Raw genomic sequence first — 24329 nt, 5'->3', positions numbered from 1 at the left:
ATTTTTTTTATTTTTTATTTCATTTCGATTTATTTTTTATTTTTTTTTGTTTTAAATTTTTTGATTTTCATAATTTTTTAAAAAAACAACCCAAAACTTAGAGAAAAAAAAAAGAAAAAATTAAAAAGAAAAAAAAAATAATATTTTTTTTTATTTTTTGAGAAATTTCTTTTTAAAAAAGTAAAATGTATGAAGTTTATTTTTTAAATGAAAAAGAAAATTTTGAAAAAAAAAAGGAGAATGATGATGAAATAAAGAGTTCATTAATTCTTAAAAATCGTTGTGTTGATATAGAAAAAAAAGCAAGGTTAGTTAAAGAAAACATTTATGAAGGAGGTTATACAATATGGGAATGTACATGGGATATGTTGAGGTTTTTGCATTATGAAAATTTTGATTTTAAAAATAAAAATGTTTTAGAATTAGGTAAATATATCTATTTTTAATTAAAGAATTTCTTTTTACATTTTTCCACCTAATTTTATATATGAACTTAATTTTACTATATATATAAATATGTTTTCTTTCTTTCTTTATTTTTTTATAAGGTTGTGGTCATGGTTTAATTGGGATTAAAGTGTTATTAGATAATGGAAACGTTGTTTTTCAGGAATTAAATAAAGAAGTGATTAATGATATTTTATTGCCTAATATTAAAAAAAATTTGAACATAAAATTAAAAAGAAAAAAGTTAAAAGACAAAAAAAATTTTATGAAAATAAAAAATGAAGGCTTAAAATGTTTTATAATTAATAAGAAATGGGATAAGTTGAATAAAAAATTAAAGAAGAAAAAATTGAACTGCTTTGATTTCATTTTAGGAAATGAAATATTATATAGAAAAGAAAATTATTATCATATTTTAAAAATTTTGAAAAAAAACTTAAAAAGAGATGGAAAAGCTTATTTTGGTTCTAAATCGTATTATTTCGGTTTTGAAGATGGGGCTGGTTCAAATTGTTTTGTTGATTATGTTAATAATAATAAAAAATTTTTGTTTACTGCTCGAATAATTCAAACTAACAGAGATAAAACAATTTATTCAAGAGACATCATAGAAATAACTTTCAAAAATGATTAGAAGTCATTTTAAAAAGTTTAAATAGAAAATGTTTAATTTTTTTTTTAATTTTCTTTTCTATAGTAGAAATTATTTGGTTTCTTTTTTTTTTTTTTATATATATATATTTAAAAATAAAAACTTAAGGTTTTCGACTTATATAAATTAAAAACATATTAAAAAAGTTAATATTTTTTCAAAATAAGGTAAAAATGAACAATTTTTTACAAAATAATATCCATTCCTAAAAATAAAAAAAAAAAAATATTACATATAGGATTTAAAAATATATTTCACAAATATTCTAAAAATTAATAGCACAAATATTTTATATGTGGTTATAATACATAGTCACAACTTATGTTCTAGATTATGTAAAATATAATTACTATATTTTAACATAAATATATAATGTTTTGGCTTTTAGATAAAATTAAAGAATAAATAAAAATGTAATTTTTACATATATATTTTTTATTTATATATTAAATATTATAATTTTAACTATACTAATATATATTATGTGTAATATTGATAAAATAAATAAGCAAATATATAAATTGTAAATTAACAAGGATATATATAATTTGCAAAGTATATAAAAAAATGTACAATTTGGCATTTAATTACAAACTAATTAATGCAGCTAAATATAAATAAAAAAAAAAAAATTCTATAAAACATATTTAACTAAAATGAGAATTAAAATAAGTATTTTAATTTATTATTATATATATAAAAAATAATAAAGAAAAATTTTGAATTAAATACAAGGATCACTAATGTAATTAAATTTATGAATATTAATAATTAAACAAATATATAGAATTTTGAATAAAGCATTTTTCTATACTATATAATATATATATGTAAATAAAGTAATAAATTAAATTCCATTTTACTTTTTTAAATATATATACTTTATATATTCTTTATTTATAATAATATTTTTTTTTTTGTAATATTTCAGTTCATATTACAAAATATATTTTTTATTTTTATATGAATTTATATAATAAAAATTCATAATTATTATTTTCCGCTAAAATAGAAAAACATATCTTATTTTAATTTATATGGTTGATATTTTCTATTTTATATTCAGTTACTTTAATATCATTTTAAATACTATTACAAATATATTCTATCATTGTAATTAATACATTTATTATTATAATTAGAATGTTGATTAATATAAATTAGTACGTTTGATATTGCAATTAATATATATATTTTTTTTTTGTTCATTATCACTTTCATTAAAAGGAATATACAAACTTTTTATTATTATTATTTTTTTTTTTTTTATTGTATTTTCATAATCATTAAATTAATCGCTTATTTTGCAAATGTCTTTATCAATGCAATTATTAGAATCATTTTTTTTAATGTATTCCATATTTTTGTTATAGTTATTATTTATAGTATTATCACTATTATCAAAATTCATATTTTTATTTATGATGCTTTTACTGTTATTAGATATATCTCTCTTACAACTATTGCTAGTACTATTAGTTACATTTTTATTATAATGATGATATATATATTTATTAATATTACTCTGATAATCAGAAATAAAATTATTATCATATATATCTTTATTGTCATTAATATTTTTATTATCATTTATTATTTCAAAATTCAAAATATTCTTATCATAGTTGTGGGTATTTATGTAATCACTAATATATATATCATTTAAGTAATGGTCTATTCTATTATTGTTTGTGACATATTTCTCGTTGTTTGATTGATTTTTAAATGGGCTATCTTCATAAAAATTCAAATTGAAATAATTTGAATTAAATAAATCACTTCCTGAATTTATTAAATTATCTTCACTGTTTTTTAAATAAGAAATTTTATTATACAATCCTTTTTGGGTTTTGTTTTCTGTTTCTTTGTTTTTAAATGAAATGTTTTTAAATAAATTCTCAATATCTTTTTTATCTAATTCTTTATTAAATCTTTGATTTATTATTTCTTGTAATTGCTTGTTTCCATTATTAAAATAGTCATCTATTTTTAATACGTTTTCTTTTGAGTAACTATTTAAAATCTTTAAAAAAATTTGCATATTTTTAAAATAATTTGATAAATTCTTTTTATCACACATATTATTATTATATGTATCACAGAAACTTTCTTCAAAATTAGTATTAAGATATTTATTATTTTCATTAATATTATCATTTTTGTTGTATTCTTTTTCATTTTTGTCAAAATTATTTATATTTTCATTATAATAAAAGGTTTTATTAATTTCATTAAAGTAATTATTTTCAATATAATCATCTTTCGTTTTACTGTTATATTTGTTATCATTATTGTTATAGGTATTATTATTTTTATCATTGTTGTACCAAATGTTATTTAAAAAGGAGCATATGTTTCTGTTTTCATTGTATAAATGTATATTGTTTTTTATTTTTTTAAAAAGTTCATAATTCTTACAAGTTTGCATTTTTTGTGTTTCATTTTGTTCATTAGTAGGTAATGTTTTGGTATTATTTATAAAAAAATTATCGGAAATGTTGATATTGGAATTTTGTGTATTACTAAATGAAGCATTACTAGAATTTTCTAATTCATTTAAATTGCTAGAAAATTTATTTTTTTGGTTGTTACAAGTTTTAATTTTCAAATTATTTAATTTAGAACTCTGATTTTTATCAAGACTTTCGGATTCAAAAAAGTTATTACATGTAAATTTATTACTATTTATATAATCTCTTATAGTATCTATTTTATTTGTATAATTAAAATTTTTGTTTAAATTTTTTATTTTCTGTTCTAATAATTGAGAATTTTTTTTTTTTTTCCATGGAAATTTTTTCCCTCTCTCTGAATCAATGCTATCACATAAATTAGAATAGTCGGATTTATTATTCATATTTATTTTTTTTGTCATATTATCTTTATTTTGCAAATATTTATTTATATTTTTTTCATCATTTAAATTTAAACTCTTAATCTTATTTTCATTTATTTTTACAAAATCTAAACATTTAACGTTATTCATATCAGTTCTTTCAAAACTACTTTCGCTAATATCAAATAAATATTTTTCTCCTTTATAAAATTCATTAGATAGAACATTCGTATTAGTATTATATTGCAAATTAGGTGTATAAATATTAAAATTTTTATTTGTCACATAACTTTTATCATATTCATCTGAAAAATTTGTAAATATTTTTGAGTTTGAATAATTGGAAGGAGAATCACAATTATTTGAATTGTTTGAAGGATAATTATTTTTTAATTCACTTTCTAATAAACCTTTAGAGCAAGTATTATCAGATGTAGAAGTATTTTGAATATTTTTATTGGTATTATTATTACATAAGCTATTATTTGATTTATTTTTATTTTTTATAAAATTATTTGATTTAACATTGTTATTGGAACATTTGTTTTTAAATTTTTTTTTAATATCATTAGAATTTATTGAATTAAGTGTTTTCAATGTATCTGTTGTACTAACTAAACTTTGCGCACTTTTTGTATTATTATTATCTTTTACTTTATTTTTATTCGTATTATAAATATTTTTTAATTTAGCTGGTAGTAGATGTTCTTCTCCGTTTTTTAATTGAACTTTTAAAAGTTTTCCATGTATATACATTTTTGATAATTCTTCAAAAGCTTCAATAGCTGATTTTTTGTTATCGTATGAAACAAAACCAAAACCTCTATTCCCTTGTTTCTTATCGTTTTCTTTATTAACATACGGAATTCTTAACCCGACAACATGGCCATATTTATTTACGAGTTGTATTAAATTTAATTCTGTCCACTTTAAAGGTATTCCATATAAAAACAAATTTGCACCTTAAAAAAAAAAAATGAAAAAAAAAAATAATGTTTATAAAAAAATAAAGCAAATATATTAATATTTGTAAATTTTTTTTATACCTGGTGGCCCATCTTTCAATAAGGAAAAATTTGCTTTGTTATATTGTAGAGTATTTTGATTAGGAATTTGCTTAGAAACAATAAAACATATCAATTTATGATTTGGTGAATTATCAAAAAATTTTTTCTGATTAAGAATATTAACTGCATTTACAGCACATTTTTCATCAATAAAATAAACAAATGCATATGACCATTTATCTACTGACCACTTATATTCAACATGAATTATAAATCCAAAAATTTCTAAGACGTTTTTTAATCTTTCTTCAGTTATATTTGGTGGAATATTCCCCAAGAAAACGTTAGTTATTACAATATTTTTTAAATTATAATTTGTCTTATTTCTTTTTATTTCCTTAATAATTTGACTAGTTATATTATTATGTTTAATTTTTTCATTATTCAGGTTATGTTCTTTTGTTTGAAAAGGAATATGTTCTTCATATAATTTATAATTCTTTTCAAAGTTTTCTTCTCTTTTTTCTGTATAATCAACATTTGTATATATAAGTTTATTTTTAGATTCTTTTTTTATATCATTTATATTAAAATTAGAAAATTTTTCAATTCCTCTCATTTCATTTTCTTCTTCACATTTTTGAATATTTAATAAATTTTTAGTATTATTATAAATATTATTACATTCTTCATTAGTATTTTGGTTGCAGTTTTTCGTATCAATAAAAAAATTTAATTTATTTTTCTCAATTTTTGAATTTGTACTTTTAACATTTTTTAATGTAATTAAATTACTATTAATATCATTGCTATATTTATCATTATTATTTATAAATTTCAAATTTCCTTCTTTTTTGTTATAATCGATATTATTTAAAATTTTTTCAATTTCAGTTTTTTTATCACTTACAAATAAATTATTATTTTCAGAATTATTCATTGAATTATTTACATATTTTTCCTTTTCATTATAATTATTATTTTTTTTATTTTCATTCAAAAAATTATCTTCATCATGTACACTATTTTTATTTGTGTTTTCAAGTATAAGTTTAGAGATATTATAAATTAAATCTCCTAAATTTTTATTGAAATTCTTTTTCTTAACTATATTTTCATTGTAATCTTCAATTTTTTTCATCAATGTACCACTTTCTATATTAAAATTATTTGGAATTCCACATGAAATATTATTTTTACAATGGAATTTTTCAAAAAGTGAGTTGTTATGTTTAGCGTTCATTGGATATAATGTTTTAAGGAAAATAAAAAAAAATTATCAAAGAAAAAAAATTATTAAAAAAGAAATTGAAAGAATAATAGAAAAAAAAATGTTTAATTTGTTATATATATATTTATATGTTTTTAAGATTTTGGTGAAGGTATTGAAAAAGTTCATAAAATAAATATATGTAAATAATTATTAAACAATAGGTATATTATTTGAAATATTAGGAAAATAAAATGGATAATTTATAATTTACAAATATATATCATTGACAACATTTTTTATAATTATGTAAAGAAAAATTAAATAATATCATATTATTAGAATTTTTCTTACATTTTTTTTTTAAATGTGTATAGAGAAACATAAAAATATAAACAATGCTATTTAATAAATGTACAATAAATATTTTAAGTCATTAAAAATATGTGAAAAAATTTTTTTTTTTTTGAATATTTATATTTATGTTTAATACAAAACATTTGAGTTGCATAATAATATATAGCAACTTTCCCTTTAATATACAGGTAAATAAAAAAATTATTTAATATAAATTTTAAAAGGAGTATTTATATATATAAGGATTATTCGTAAATAATATTCATAAATAAGGAGGAAGGAGATAGAAAAAAAAATGACAAGGTAAGTTGTTATAAACAAAATGAACCAAATAGATGAAAAATAAAAAATATACTTTATTATTTTTCATAAATTATAAAAAAAAAAAAAAAAATATATATATATATTTAAATACATATATAATTATTTAATTAAATTTGTAATTTTTTAATAAAGTTTATTTTGCAGAATTATACATTGTATCATCTTGCACAAACTTTTAGTACTTATAATTAAATATATATATAAAATGAATACGTATGAATATACATATATATATGTGTATATTAATACATTATTATATATATAAATGCAGTATTTAAAAAGAAATTTGATAAACAGTATTCAGTTCCTTTTTTTTTTTTTTATTACATTCTACTTAGTTTGCCATTAATTATAAAAAAAATTTTTCCTTTTCATACATAAAGGAATGAAGGAAACATAAAAAAAAAAAAAAATGTAATTATAATTTATATTTGAGAGAAACAAATACATATAGAATGAATATATATATATATATATAGTTATGTATGCATCTATATATTTACAATTCACATTTGATATAAACAAGAGGATAATTTCTAAAAAAATGTTGTTAAGAAAATTTCATAGTATATATATATATATATACATATAAAGTGAATAAAATCGTTAGATTATTATTTTTCTTTTTTTTTTTTTTGGTCTTAATCTCTTTATATTTACAAAGAAAAATAAAAAATATTTATATATCAATAAATAAATACAACAGAATAAAATATAAATGAATACAAAAAAAAAAAAAAAAACTCAGAAGTAAAAACAAAAAATAATTTTTATTTTATAATTTACAAAAACAGCTTTTCATTTTTAAGCTATAAATACATAATTAAATATATATATATTATATGTATATATGCAGTGACTATGAAAAAAATAAATATATACTTTTAAATATATAAAAACTAATGAAATTTTGCGTATCATATGTAAAATATCATGATTTTCAGTTTAAATTAATTAGAAACTGTTCACAAAACTACAATTTATCGTATATTTGTACAACTTAATTTATAAATGGTTGTTTTAAAAAACATTAATACTTGTATAAATAAATACATTTACGTAGACTTCGCAATTAAAAAAGTTAACATATTTTAAAAATAGGTTTTTTTATAAAAAAGAAATATTTATTGTAACAATTATGTATTTATTGAAAACATGAGTTATCGTTTAAAAAAAAAAAAAATAAAAAAATATGATAAAAAAAAAAAAAAAAAAAAATAAATAAATGAATGATTTACATTCTTATTAGCGAATTTTAAGTTTTTTTTTTTTTTTTTTTTTTTTTTTTAAGTTTGATAAAAAATACGAGTTATAATGCAATAAGAAAAATAAATACATTATTACATTCATGAAAAATATATTTAGAATGAAAAATTAATGTTATATTTAAAGACACATTTACTTCATATAAATATTACTATTTTTTAAATAGATGAATTTTTTTATTTTTACAAAAATATTGTATGTATTCAACTTATATTTTAAAAAGAGAAGATATAAAATGTGGTTAAAGAAAAAAAGTAAGCAAAAATTACATTATTGCACTGTTTTAAATACTTCAGCTCTGAATATTTAAATTTTTTTTTATTAAAACATGCATTTTTAAAATGGAATGAAATATTCAATATCTATTTATCTATCTACCTATTTTTTTTTTTTTTTTAATCCATATAATACAATATAATATATAATTTTTCTTTTGAATACATTATTTGATAATATTAAAGCATAGAATGTTTCGTTTGTAAAAAAGAAAAATAATACAATTATAAATTATATGTGATAATTGTACAATTTTTTGAATTATTCTAAAGATATCACATGTTATCTATTATGCATAAGAAGAAAAAAAGTTTATTTCTAATTTCATTCATAAAAAATAACATTTTTCTAATTGAAGAATAACAACATTATTTAAATAATTTGTGAAAAAATTTTAAAATAAATGTATTTTTTCAATTAAATTTCAAAACAATAAATTGTAAAAAATTTTAAGGAAAAAAATTTTTAATAATTTAAGATACACTTTTATTGATTACCCAAAAAAAAAAAAATATAAAATATTTTTTCAAAAAATTATATAATCAATTTTATATGGATAATTTATATTATACCTTTCTAATTTTATCTTTTTTTTTTTTTAATGAAAGTGTTTTTTTCAAACTAAATATTGTAATAATTTTTTTTATATACAATTAAATTTAATATATTTTCTATAATGTATGCAAAATCTGTTATTTTATATTATGCATAAAAAAAGGAATAATGTAAACATAGCAAAATTTACCAATAAACGACAACATACAATTTAGAATTGTTAAAAAATGAGATAATGCATATTCTTGTTATTATATATGCTAATACTATTTAAAATATTTATCATATCTATTATTATTTTCTTTTTTAATAAAAAAAACATTAGTTATGACTTTCCAATTCTCAAAATTTCAAATAGGTTCGTATGTTTTGTAATAAAGGATTGAATTCAAAATAATAAAAAAAAAAAAAATGTATAATATATCTAGGTATATTTTTGTTTTATTTTTTTACTATTTTATGAAAATATATATACTGAATATATCTATCATTCAATTTAAAGAAAATTTTTCATTAAACTCGATTATATTGTATTTAAATATTAGTAATAATACTTTAATAAAATTTAAAATTTAAGCCATTTTATAAACTAATAATATCTATTATTTTGAGATGTTCATTCCTACTTTATAATATTTAATATAAAAATACTTTTATGTTTTTTTTTATCCTTTCTTAATAATGGACTTTTTAAAATATTAATTTAATCACACATATAAATTTTTTTTATGTTAATTTAATAAATAAAATTAATATCACATTTCATTTTGACTTTTTTCGATTTTTTTTTTTTTCTAGAAATAAAATTCAGAGCTTTCGACCTAGTATTTTAAAAATTTTAATATATCTTTTTTTTTTTTTTATATTTATTAAAATTATGCTTAAACATATGAGAAAAATTATCATGAATTATTATATATATTTCATCAGTTTGAAAAGAAACAAACCGATTTAATAAATAAAATAAAATATATTTTTTATTATATTAGTTCGATGTATGATTATATATTTATATATATGTGGCTTTTTATGCATGTTGTTTTTTTTAATTTTTTTTTTGGACTTTTTATTTTGTTTTCTAATTCGTTATAGAATAAAAAAAGGAATATAATTTGTTTAAAACTTATTATTTATTCAATAAAATATGAGATGTTGAAATTAATTAAGTAATTATTAATTTTATTGGATAATTTATATTATTTTTATAGTTTACTAATACTTAATTATTTAAATCTTAGTATATAAAATCATTCTTATTTTGTTAAAAATGATATTTAAATAACAGTTTTTCACAAAAAAATGAATAATACAATGAAATCATAACTTATTAATTCATTTCTTTAAAATAAAAATATTTAATGTATAATGTATACACTCTTTAAATAAATCAGAAACAATTATTAAAAAATACATTAAAAAAAAAAAATTGAAGAAATACATTTTCTTTTTTTTTTTTTTTGAGGACTAGTTGGGTTTTAAGAAATACTACACAAATAAGTCTTTGGAATTAAATGTTATATATGTATCTATTTCCTTTTTCTTTTAATTTTTTATTTTTTTAAATATGCAACAAATATATAAAAATGTGAGGGTTACTGTATAAATTATTAATTAGAAAAAATAGTATTATTCTTAATTTTAAATAGATTAAAAGAAGAAAAAAAAAAAGGTGTACATGCATTAATAGTTCATGAACAAGTTTATTTCCTATAAGTAATAGTATATATTTTTTTTAATGAGTTAAAAATACTTTTATTTAATCAAAAGCTTGTGAAAAATATTTTTTAGCGCACATGCAATAAAAAAAAAAAAATAAAATAAAAAAAAAAAATGATTAACTATTCATATATTAAAAAAAAAAATATATAAAAATAGTATAAGCTTAAATGTATATATTAAATTTCAATATCTCTTTATACCAAGTAAAAAAAAATATAACCATTTTTCATTTATATATATAATTATTTACACTTTAAAGTTATATATAAAAAAACACTATAAATGATAAATTTTGCTATGTATTTTACAACTTTTAGCTGTGATCCTTGGAAATGAAAAATAAGTTTGTACAGTTAAAATATAGATTTGATAATTAAAAATTTAATTATTATTTTAATTTTTTTTTTTTTAAATATTTTAAATAATCATAAAGAATTTTTTATTTTTTTTATAAATACAATAATTTTTTTTATAAATATTTAAAATTTTGCTTTGAAATATGAAAAATAGTATAATAAACGAATAAATTAATACAACTTTTCAAAAGATAAAATTACTAAAAATAATTTAATTAAAGCAAAAGAAATTTAAAAAATAATTTTAAATATATGATTAATTATAATAGTATATTTTCTTATATTCATTAATATTTTTTTTATATAAATGCTACATAAATATATACCAAAACAAACATTTTAAGTTAATATGATATTAAGAAAAAATGAAAATAGAGAATAACATACAAAAAGAAAATAATATAAGAGAAAACAGTAAAAACGACAACAATAATATTGATAATAATAATAATAATAATAATAATAATGCTGAAGTGGGTAACAAATCAAATGTTTTAAATGAAGTAAAAATCAATGAAAAATGTAACAGTTTTAATAATAAAAATAAAAAAAAGAACAATGAACAATTATTTAAAAAGAATTATAATAGAAGCAATTTTCAGTCATATATGTACTCAAGAAGCTATAATCAGCATTTTATGCCTTTAAATAATATTTATATTAGAAAAAAAAAAGAAAAATTTTCTCAAAACTCAAAGAAAGAAAGTGTAAATAATCATAAACATATATCAAATGAAAAAGAGGAAAAAACAAATGTTGATACATCATTAAATATAATTGAAAATAAGGAAGTACACACGAATAAAATTAATAATGATAGTCCGTGTGTAGTTGATAATAATACTTTTACAGAAGTTAAAATGAAAAAAAGAAAGAATAAAAAAAAAAAAAAAAAAAAGGGAAATGGGAAAGTTACTGAAAATTCTGGAAAAATAGATAAAGACACGAATATAGATAATTGTGATGACAACATTAATACAAAAGATAATAATAATAATAATAGCAAAGATAATACTAACGGAAATGCTACTACCGCTACAACAGTCACTACAACTACTACTATTAGTGATAATAATAACAATAAAAATAAGAATTCTATTGATTTAATATATAAAAAAAAGAAAAGAAAAGAAAAGGAAAAGGAAAAGGAAAAGGAAAAGGAAAAGGAAAAGGAATCATGCAAAAAGCTTCATAGTTTTAAAGAAAAGGAAAGTAAAAAAAGAGATATAAGTTCCTTTAAAGATAAAAGTGAGTATTGTAATAAGATCATAAATACTAATTATGTTACAAATAATTTATTAGGTAGTAATTTAAATAAAGAAAAAATTAAAAACTTTAATAATATGAATTATCTACATATTAGCAATTTAAATAATAAAGTCAATGCAAATTCAAATAATCGTTTGTATGCTAATTATTATATGAATTTAATAAATAGTCAATCAAAAAAAAATTTCATACAAACACAAAGGAATGTAAATAGTAAATATAATTACGACATGAATAACTATTCATATTTAAATTATATTTACAACCCAGTCAATTTTTATGATTTAAACAAATATTATGAGTTACCATATTTAAATAGTATTAATAACAGTATAAGTAACATTTATTATACTAATGATATGCAAAAAAATGCTTTATTAGAAAATATGTTAAAAATACAAGGAATTCATAATTTGAATAATATATATAGTAGTAATAATGATAATATATATAATAGCTGTTATAAGTTAGATATGCATAAATCAAATGGATATGAAAATAAAATAAAAAATAAAAATAATGAATTTAATAAAAAACAGGAGGTACCTAATAATAGTGCTAATAACAGTAAGGTCTGTGAAGTAAGTAAAAATTTGGAAAATGAAAAAAAGGATGAAATAATTGTTAATAATATAAGTAAAAGAAAGACACATAAAGCAAATAAAAATTTTCAACAAGTAGATAATAATATTAAATCAAATTTAAATAGATCTGCTTCAAAAAAATATACCACTAATTTGAATAAAAAAAAAGAAAATTATAAAAATGATATAGATAGAACAAGAATGGATTATTTAATGAGTCAAGAAAATAGTAAACAAATAAAAAATTACAAAAATTATGAAAGTACTTCTAAAACTAAGAACAATTTGTGTTACAATAATGCAAATGAAAAAAATAATTTCAATAGAAAAAAAAGTAAGGAATCAAACCAAGTAAGTAAAGTTAATAAGTATAATAATATGGTACCTTATGAAATATATCATCAGAGAAAAAAAAAAAATTTAGTAAGTTATCCACAAAATAAAAAAGAAAAATATGTCAACGCTAAAAGTAATAACACTTTAGATAAATGTAATGAAAAAATTGTTACAGATATAACAGCTGAAAAAGAGAAGATGAAAGATTTTGAAATTAATAATGAAATACATAAATTTATAGATTATTGTGTAAAAAATTATGGTAATAAAAATTTAATGAATGTACTGAGCGAATTCTCTTCAAATAATATAAATGAAAATTTTGATGAACTGAAAAATATTTTTAAAATAAAAATAGACGAAGAAAATTTAAATACATTAACAATATTAGAAAAAGATGAAAGCAATAATTTTGCATTTATAAATGATAAGAATATGAATGAAACAATAGAAAAAAATATTGGAGAAATATTTGAAGATGCAAATAAAGACATAATTGAAGAATATGATAAATTTAAAAAGTTATTAAATGAAAAAATAGATGAAAGTGGAAATAAAGAGAAACATGATACTGAAAAGGAAAAAAGTAAAGAAGAGGTAAATAATGAAAATGAAAAAGATGAAGAAAAACATGATATTGAAAATAAAAAAGATGAAAATAATATGTTTGAAGAAAATAATAAAATGAATATAACAATACCTCCAGGTTTAAGTTTACCAGATATAAATAGAGCTTTACTACATGGTGCATATTTAGATAATATAACTGTTGTAAAAAGATGCCTTGAAAAAAAAGCTGATATTAATTATTTTGATAAGATTGGTAGAAGTGCCTTACATTATGCTTGTGCAGGTGGATATTTTGATATATGTGAACTGTTAATAAAAAACGGTGCAAAGGTTAACGTATCTGATTATAAGCACTGGACACCTTTACATATCGCAATAACAAAAATGCATAAAGATATAACAGAATTATTGTTAAAGAATAATGCTAATATATATGCATTATTACCACATTCTTTATCCCCCAATAGGGGAAAGATTACAGCAAGTATGTGCATACATTTTGCAGCTATTAAAGGAAACAAAGATATAACAAAACTATTACTTCAATATGGGGCACAAATTAATGACACCGATTTATCTAATAGAACTGCTCTTCATTATGCTGCTTACAGAAATAATCCAGATTATCTTAAATTCTTAATTTATGAAGAAAAAGCAAATATTAATATTTTTGATGCACATAATAGATTGCCTATACATTCAGCTTGTTTAGGTGGAGTATTAGAAAATGTAAAAATTTTAGTAGAAAATAAAAGTTTTGTTCAGAAAAAAGACATTTATAATATGAGTCCATTAGATATTGCTCACATTAAAAAATTTAAGCATATTAAACAGTTTTTAACTAAATATATTAATGAACGTTTTTGTCCTCTTAATTCAGAAAATGTAAATCATGAATACTATGAAAACAATAAAGGTAAAGTTTATGATAAATGTAAAAATGAAGGTATTGATGAAAATAAAAAAGAAAATGTTGATGAACATATAAATGAAAATATTGATAATCATAAAAAGGAAAGCACTGAAAAATGTGAAAATGAAATTATTAGTGAACATAAAACCGTAAATAGTGAAAAAGATAATAACGAAAATAATGACAAATATAAAAGTGAAAATAATAATTCAAGATGCTATAATAAGGAAATAAATTACACACAATATGAAAATAATGAATTAGAAGAAAATGATGAGAATAAGATGGATCCAAAAGAGTTCTATAATGACAACAAAATGATTAAAGATATTTTGACAACGACTATTAGTACTGTTTTGAATGAAAGAAATAAAAACCAAATTAAAAGAGTAGTTGATGCTTTAGGAGTGTATATTTCATTAAGCTTATTGGAAAAAACTATATTGATTCAGAATTATGGTGGTATAGATTTAGTTAATAAAAAAGGTAAAAGAAGCACTGGAGGGGTTTTTTTCTATTTAATAAAATATATGTATAAAAACGATATTATATCAAAATTTAAATATGATTATATTGTTGAAGAGGAAAAAGAAAAAAAAAAGACTTATAGGAAATTAAAGAAAAAATTACTACAAGAAGAAGAAAATTTAAAGAATACTATAAAGAGTAGCAATACAACTTTAAAAAGTAAAAATATCTGTGAAAATAATAATTTAAAAATAAAAGAAGATGACAATTACAGTAGTAAATCAAATTATGAAAAAAAAAAGCACGATACTAATGAAAAAATATGTACTATAAAACAGGAGGAAAGTAATAGGAATAATAATTTTAAAAATAAGAAAAAATACAATTCCAAAAATGATTTTAATAAGCATATCAGCAAGGATGATAACCATCTGAATAAATCGAAAGAAGCAACAAAAAGTATAGATAAGAAATCATTAAAATATGGAAATCCTTTAAACAATACCATTCATAATTACACCTTAAATAATTATAATTATCAAATGAATTATACTAATGATTACGATAATATTACTTGTGATAAAATAAATAATTTTAATGATCCATATTTAAAAACTACAAGTAATAATTTACAAATTCATAACAATAAAAATAATATTATTCCGAATGATCAATTCACAGAAATAATAAAAGAAAAAAGTAAAAAGAAAAAAAAAAAAAAGAAAAAAAATGCACACATTTATATTGATAACAAAATAAATAATGCAAATTATACTGGAAAAAATAATGCAAAATCTCCATTTTTAAACTTAATAGAAAATTCTTATAGCAATTTTAGTCATTTGTACGATATGCAAAATCAAAAAAAACATTTATATCATTTGAGTAATATAGTAAATCAAAGTGAAAAATTTAAATTTGATAATAACATTAATAATTTTAATAAAGAAATTATGAACTACCACCAGAATAATATATTTCCATATATGAATAATTTACAAAACAATATATATGATTATGTAGGCAATGCAAAAAATAATTACACTGGTTATTTAAATAACCAAAATATGTATTTATTAAATAATTTATGTAAATTTTATGGAAATAATCCTCAAAAAATCCATTTAAATAATGTAGATTATATTTATTATAATAATTATCCTAAAATTTAAATTATAATAAATTTTAAGATGCGTAATACATAAATAATTATATATGTTTAGTATAAAATTAAAATAATATAAAATTTACTTTTAAAATTATTAAACTTTTTTTTTTTTTTAATAAAAATAAAAAGGGCATTTTAATAGTGTTCTTAATAATTTTTTTTTTTAAATATAATACAGTATTATGATATATTTTTAATGTAATTAATAATTAGAGTGCACATGCAAATAAATAGTGTAGAAAGATTATAAACATAAAATAGTGCAATTTTTTAATTTGCTTATATATTTTATAAAAACATTGAAATATTTTATATTTATTTATCAGATAAATTTTTTTAACGATAAATAAAAATATATATATGTATATATATTTATGTATAATTAAAAGTAAACGTATGCTCTTTTTTTATGTATATTTGTTTCCTTTAATTTTTATATCCTCTTTTTTATCTCACATAAAATTGTATGAACAGTACATAAAAGGACGTTTTTTTTTTTTTTTTCCCGTATGAATTTTGTTGCATTATACGAAATAAATGAAAAACAATAATTTTAAACTGTGAAAAAACGAGAAAAAAAAAGGAATTTTTTTAGTATATTAATAATGTATAATTTAAAATTAAATACTTATGGTTTCCTCATAATGTCTAAAATAAATTATCACACAAAAAAAATATAAGCATTTTAGTTGCATATTTTTCATCTATATGCTTCAAAAAAAAGAGATAATAAAAGTCAAATAATCACATATATTTCCTTAGTTAACAGCCCTAAATAATAAATAAATACATAATGTTTTATTTATAAATTATAAAAAGGTGTTATACAAAATTTTTATATTGATATAACAAAATTTTTCTTCTTTTCATATTATAATAATCTGTTAAAATAAATAGCTATTTACATATTCAAAATGTAATGCTACAAATAATTAAAAAAAACAAAAAGCAAATAAAAAATGAGAAAAAAATAAAAGATAAATAAATAAATGTAATAAAAATTATAAAATAAAAATAAAATAAAATAAAATAAAAAATTGATAATTTAATGACTTTTTCTTTTTCTGGTTGAAAAAAATGTTGCATTATCTACGCACTCAAAGAAAAATTATGCACATAATTTAAAAAAAAAAAAAAAGTAAATTTTGTTTTATATTTTTTTCTTTTTAAATATATGAAAGAATTATAATATAAGAATGTTTATGTGATTGTTCTTTTTTATTTTATAAAATAATAAAAAAAAAATTTTTTGTTTTTTTTTAAAATTGTTAATAATATAAAAATTATTCCCTTATTAAATTATAAAAAAAAAAAAGAATAAAGTAATCAAGGGAAAAGTTTTATGTTTTCATTTTATTTCTTTGCTTTTTTATTTTTTTTTATTTTTTTCATAATAATATATATTTTTATAATGATTCTTTAAAAAAAATTTTAAATTATGATGCAAAATAAGTGTGGAAATGAAGATGATTCATATTGTTATATGAATAGATATGATTTAAATGATTTAATAGAAAATATTGAAGAAAATGATAAATCTTTGGAAAGTAATGAAAACAATAGTATTTGCGAATATGAAATACCATTTCTTTTGCAAGACCTTGAGAGTAACAAAGAAGACTCTGAGAAAAATTCTTTAGGGAGTTATCTTGATGATGGTGCATCAACCATTATTACGAGATATGAAGAGGAAAATAATATAAAAAAAAAAAAAGAAAATAAGAGGGAAAAAATAAATATTATAATTATTCAAAATAAAGGAGTAATAAATAATTTTGAAGAAATTTTATCTATGGCAAATGTGAATGATGAAAATATTGAAAAAAAGTTAAATGATAGATTTTATCAAATATGTTGTAAAAGTATTGCTGATATAAATACGCATAATTTAAGCAAAGCAAAGGACATAAAGAATAAAAAAGGTTCATTAAACATTGAGCATATTGATTATGGTGATATTTTTCTTACAATATACGATTCATTAAGAAATAAGAAAAAAGATAATAACATTTTACATAATTCTTGTGAAAATTTAAGAAAATGTGAAAATTCATTTAAAAAAACGAAAATGAAAAATCAATACATCAATGAATTCAAGAGAGGTAATTACTTAAAATTTCATAGGAAAAAAGAAAATTTTTATCGTAATAATTTAAATAATATTTTAATTGATAAAAATTCTAATAATTTATGTAAAAGAAAAATTTCTTATTACTTACAAAATAATGCAAAAAAGAATATTATATCAAAATATAATTCTCATGTTATTGGATATGATGAACTTATGCTAAAAGACAGAACCTTTTTAAAAAATTTCTATATAAGAAAAAATAGGAAAAAAGATAAAAACATGTATTATTATGAAGATTATTATAGAGAAACAAAATTTCCAAATAGCACTAATATGGAGGAAATGGAAAAGGATCATATATATGATCCAATTTATAGAAATACATATGCACAAAGAGGAAGAAATAGGAATAATTATTTTGAAAAGGAAAATAATTGTTATTATTCAAAAAATGGCTATACATCTTTTTTAGAACCATTAAAAAAGAATGTGCACAAGGATACAAAGGGATTAGAAAATGTAATGTCATATAAAGAGGCAAAAAAAGAAGAAAATGAAACAATCGAAGAGAAAAATGAAAATTTAAGCTTAATTTATAGAAATAAAGATGATAATAATGAGTCAATACAAAAAAAATTCATTAATGATGAAAAACATGATAACAATATTGATTATACTTGTGATAATGAAGAAATTAAAGATGACACTATTACTTTTAATCAATTGGATTCCTCTTATAATAAAAAAAATGAAGATATTGAGAAAGTGTATACAGAAAATGATTTGCATTTTGAAAAAAAAAGAAAAAAAAATGAACAATATGATTATGATAAAGATAAAAATAATAATATACCTCGTGAAGATACATTATGTGATAAATGCCATGAAAAAGTGGATAATATATTTAATAAATCAGAAAAAATGGACAACTATAATGGTGATTACTGCAACGAAAATAAAGTATGTGTAAAAGAAAATGAAGAGAATAGTTTTTCTAAAGATAAAGATGAGAATAATCATGAAGAAAAAAAGCTAGAAATCAACAACTTTTCAGATAAACTATCCGTCAGTAAGATTGGTAATTATAATGAATCAATAAATAGTTTAAGTAGTTTAAAAAAAATTAGTGAAAAAGATGAAAGTTATTTAGCTAGTAAAGAGGATAAAGATGATTTTCATTTATTGATAAAAAAATATGAAAAAACAAAAATAATGATTGATGAATATGAAAATATTTCTCCTAATCTTAATGATGTACAAAAGGAAGAATTCGTAAATGTTTCCGATGAATTTTTAAATGATGTAACAAAAAAGAAAGAAAATGATGATGAAAAAAAAGATGAAGAGAATGAAATAAAAATTTTTAGGAGAAATAGCAGTGAAAAATATAAAAATGAGTTTAATGAAGAGAAAGTAGGAAAAGAATTAGTAGACTTTAGAACCCCAAATGATGAGACACATGAAAAAGAAGATGATGAAAAAAAAAAAGAACAGAATGAAATAGGGGAGTTAAAAGGAAAAAGTGAAGCAATGGAAAATAAAATAGAATATAAAAAAAAAGTGAGGAAAACATATGAAATAGGATATGAAAAATTATTAGAAAATGATATGTATGATTTATATAATTTAAAAATGCATGATTTACACAACCTAAAAACGTATGATTTTGGTTTTTCTAAAAATTTATTAAAAAAAGACATTTTTATATATAGTGAAAGTTTAAGCAATGATGAATGCTTTAATAAATTAGAGGTAAATGAAAAAAAAATCTATTCAAAAGAAGAGTACAAAACATTAGAGGAAAATGATGAAGAGAAGAATGTCCTAAATTTTGATGAAAACAATAAGTATGTAGAATTAGTAAATAATACAAAAGAAGAATATTTAGAAAACGATGAAATTAAAGCCTTCCTAGAAAAACTTAAAGTTGACATAACAAGTCAAATAAATTTAAATAATGATATATATTCAGATAAAAGTAAATTGGAAAATGAACAAGAATTTGATATAAATAATGAAAATAATCAGAATGCATTTGATTTATTAGATTCAGTACATATAAATGAGTATTGTTGTAATGATAATGAGGAAGTGATGAATAATAATGAATATAATTTAAATAATAGAGAAGATGATTTAAATGAAAATTACATGAATGGTATAAATAACAATTATACCAGTGATGTGAATCAAAGTAAATGTTCTTACGTTGGTTCGAAGTTAAAGCTATCAGATTTAAATGAATCGAAAGAAAATAAAAATGGAAATTCTTTTTTAGATAATTCTAAAAAATATTCTGAAATAAAAAAGGATACGGAATGCCAAACAGATTTTGCGCTTGATTTTTCAAGAAGTGTAAATAGAACACCAAGAAAGAAGAGTGTTGAAGTAAAACTAATAGAGAAAAAAATTAAAAAAAAAAAAGAAAAAGAAAAGGGAAATGAAAATGAAAATGAACAAATTAGAAGATATCCTAAAAGGAATAGAATTAAAACTCTACGTTATTGGATTGGTGAAAGAGAAATCACTGAAAGAAATCCATATACAGGAGAAATTGATGTTATAGGATTTAGTGAGTGCAAAAATTTAGAAGATTTATCTCCTCATATTATTGGACCAGTAGAATATAAGAATGTATATTTAAAAGATATAATTGATTCAAAAGAAAAAGAATATAATAATGAAAATTCCAATTATGATGAAAAAGGTTTAGAAGAAAATAATAGAAAAAGCGATAATAAGAAAGAGGAAAATATTATAAATAACGATAAATATAATCCAACTTTTAATAAAGATGATAATTCTGATCAAAACAGAATTAAAAATGAAGCAAGTACAAGTAATAGTAGAAAAAAGAGAAGAAGAAGAAAATTCATTAATATTGTTAATTACATAAAAAAAAAAAAAAAAAAAAAATTAATGAGAAGTATGGATAAAATGGAAGGAAAAAAATCATTTTTTAAAAATAATGAAGAAGATAACAATTTAGATAATGAAAATATAAATATGCAAAAAGGAAATTATAATACAGATAATCATAATTTGCCTAAGGAAGATAGCAATGTTATAGAAAATAATAATATATTTTATGAATGTAATATTAAGGATAAGGAAAGTAATAAAATATTTAATTATGATAACAAAAAAGAAAATAATAATTTAATTGAAGATTCCATGTCCAATAATATTTTAGCTAATGATTATAATTTATTTTTTGATGATATAAATATTTATGATTATAATAAGGAAAAAAAGGAAGACGGCAATGAATTCATTGGAACGATAAATAATAATACAAGTTACGAAGATAAAAATGAAGTGAATGAAATAAAAGAAACAATTAAAATAAATGAAAATGAAAACATAAAGGATATGGATGAAATAGAAGAAACAATTAAAATAAATGAAAATGAAAACATAAAGGATATGAATGAAATAGAAGAAACAATTAAAATAAATGAAAATGAAAACATAAAGGATATGAATGAAATAAAAGAAAGTAATGAAGTAAAAAAAATGAATGGATATAATTCTAATAATATTCATATTAAATATAATAGAAAAGAAAATATGATAAAGAATGATTCAGAGAGAAAAAATATTATTTCTGCAAAAAATAAAAAGATTAAAAAAAAATTGAAAGATGCGAAGAAAAAAAAGAAAGAAAGAAAAATAGATAAAATGTACAATCAATTATCTATGCTAAATTTAAATTTTTTTCCATCAAAAAGGAGGAAATCAAAATCCCTAATTTTAGAGGATGAGGAAAAAAAAAAAAAGGATTTAAAAAATGATGTTAAAAAAAAAAAATTTGATGAAAAAAAAAATAAAATAAAAAAAAATGAAAAACAAAATCAGAAACAGAAACAAAAAAAAATACGGAAACAAAAAAAAAAGACAGAAAATAGTGAGCATAATAAATTAAAAAAAAAAAAAGATGATAATAATAATAATAATGATAATTATAAAAATGGAGAAAATAAAATTCTTGGGGTAGATAAAAAAAGTAAAATAATTAATAATTCATCTAAAAAATGGAACAATAATAATAGTAAAAGTAAGGATGAATTAGAAAAAGGAAGTGGAAAAAAAAATAGCATAAATACATTTATAAGAAATAATATTAATACATATACTAATGATTTATGCTATTCAGCAAAAAATATTCATGAAAATGTTAAAAATGAAAATGTTGAAAATGAAAATGATGAAAATGAAAATGATGAAAATGAAAATGAAAATGAAAATGATGAAAACAAAAATGATTTGATTCAAATTGATGTAAATGAATATCAAACTGATAAAAATGAAATAATAAAAAATTTAAGCAGACATAATTTATACTTAAAAATTCTTGAAAAGATGAATAAAAGCTCCAGTATAAAAAGTTATAAAAATATAATTTCAAAAAAAGACAATTCTAAAATTTGTAAGAATAATAGACAAAAAAAAAATTATTCCAACGAAAAAGGGAGTAGTTATGTAGAATATGATTCATTAAATAAAATTAGTATAAATGGAAATATAGAAAAGAAGGATGTAAAATCTGAAGATAATAACATATTAACAAATATGACTTACTGTAATAATAATGTTATTAGAAATGCTTTTTTAAAAACATTAAAACATAATTATAAAAATGAAATAATAAAAAAAAAGAAAAAAAACAAAAAAAATACTCTAAATATAAAAAAAAACGAAAATATTATTTTAAGGAAAAATAACACTTTAAAAGAGAAATATTTTACATATTTAAAAAAAATAAAATTTTCAATAGTATATTCATTTAACAATAATATGAAAGGTAATAATAGTTATATAATTTTAAAATTATTTCTTTTTTATGATATGTTAATATTCAATTTAAAATATATCCTTATTTTATTTTTTCATAGGTAACAATTTCTGTAAATATTTATATCCGTCAACAGATTTACTACTAAGCCAAAAGGTTTAAAAATAAAATGATAGAAAATATATATATATATAAAATAAGGTTTAAAAAATTTTTTTTTTTTTTTTAGAATTTCATTAGTAATTTTAAATTAAACATTAGTATATATTGCATTAAAATCGAACCAAATGAACAATTTAGAAATGATAGTTATAAAAGCAATTTAGTAATTATAAAATAATAAATTTTTTTTCATTTATGATTTTTCATATTTCTATCTCTTACTATTATGTCATTTTACTATTCTTAATTTTTCATTTTAGATTGGATATATTGATAAAGGAGAAAAAATTAAAATATTACTTGAAAGTGAAAAATGTTACGAAAAAGGTGACTTTTTTTTTATACCTAAATTTTCTAATTTCATAGTTATTAATGAAAGCAGGTGATTAAAATAAAAAAAAAAAAAAGAAAAAAAATCATAAAAAAATAGAAAGATAATTTATATTTATTTACCATTTTTTTTTTTTTTCTTAGATATTACTGTATTTTATATGTTTGTCCAATAAATAAATAAAGGTTACCATATTTTTTTTTAATAGAGAACACTAAACATTATTTTAACACTAAAAATACATATACCTATATGTTTATATTCTTATTGTGAATATTTGATATTATTTTTTGTTTAATTTTTAATTTTAAATAAAAAAAAAGCTAAAAATATTAATTTAACATATTTTTAAAGGGATTTTGTTTTTAATAATCATAAATTTATGAAAAAAAAAAGTTTTAAAAAAAAAAAATAAAAATTATGAATATTTTTTTTATAAAACTAATAAAAATCTACAATCATATTATCTTTTTTCTATTATCTTTTTAAATTTTTAATTGAAAAGGGAAAACTTCATATAAAATATATTATTTATAGGATACAATTTTTAAATAAGTTTTAACAATAAGAAACAAATTAATAATAAAAAAAACTTTTAAATGTAGTAAAGAATTTTATATAATACTACAAATATGTAAAATAATATATAAGAAAAGA

General features: G+C 18.0%; 4 protein-coding genes across 4 annotated transcripts; 3 read left to right on the top strand and 1 right to left on the bottom strand.

The window, feature by feature from the left end:
- Positions 1 to 185: 185 nt before the first annotated feature.
- Positions 186 to 1081, top strand: PRELSG_0605700 (conserved Plasmodium protein, unknown function; the record flags this gene model as incomplete). The annotated part of the gene is made up of 2 exons (XM_028675508.1): positions 186 to 426; positions 549 to 1081. The coding sequence occupies 2 exons, from the start codon at positions 186 to 188 to the stop codon at positions 1079 to 1081; spliced, it is 774 nt and encodes a 257-aa protein (XP_028532090.1).
- Positions 1082 to 2390: 1309 nt separating this feature from the next.
- Positions 2391 to 6185, bottom strand: PRELSG_0605600 (RNA-binding protein, putative; the record flags this gene model as incomplete). The annotated part of the gene is made up of 2 exons (XM_028675507.1): positions 2391 to 4897; positions 4982 to 6185. The coding sequence occupies 2 exons, from the start codon at positions 6183 to 6185 to the stop codon at positions 2391 to 2393; spliced, it is 3711 nt and encodes a 1236-aa protein (XP_028532089.1).
- A 5185-nt stretch (positions 6186 to 11370) lies between these two features.
- Positions 11371 to 16317, top strand: PRELSG_0605500 (conserved Plasmodium protein, unknown function; the record flags this gene model as incomplete). The annotated part of the gene is made up of 1 exon (XM_028675506.1): positions 11371 to 16317. One exon carries the CDS (start codon positions 11371 to 11373, stop codon positions 16315 to 16317), a length of 4947 nt encoding a protein of 1648 aa, XP_028532088.1.
- A 1437-nt stretch (positions 16318 to 17754) lies between these two features.
- SEA1 (schizont egress antigen-1, putative) lies at positions 17755 to 23855 on the top strand (the record flags this gene model as incomplete). Its single annotated transcript, XM_028675505.1, has 4 exons — positions 17755 to 23279; positions 23420 to 23504; positions 23602 to 23723; positions 23816 to 23855. 4 exons carry the CDS (start codon positions 17755 to 17757, stop codon positions 23853 to 23855), a joined length of 5772 nt encoding a protein of 1923 aa, XP_028532087.1.
- Positions 23856 to 24329: the final 474 nt, after the last annotated feature.

The sequence above is a fragment of the Plasmodium relictum genome (assembly GCF_900005765.1).
Source record: "Plasmodium relictum strain SGS1 genome assembly, chromosome: 6".
NCBI lineage: Eukaryota > Apicomplexa > Aconoidasida > Haemosporida > Plasmodiidae > Plasmodium > Plasmodium relictum.
The sequence above is the reverse complement of the archived record's forward strand: the minus strand, read 5'-3'. Positions and strand labels throughout refer to the sequence as shown.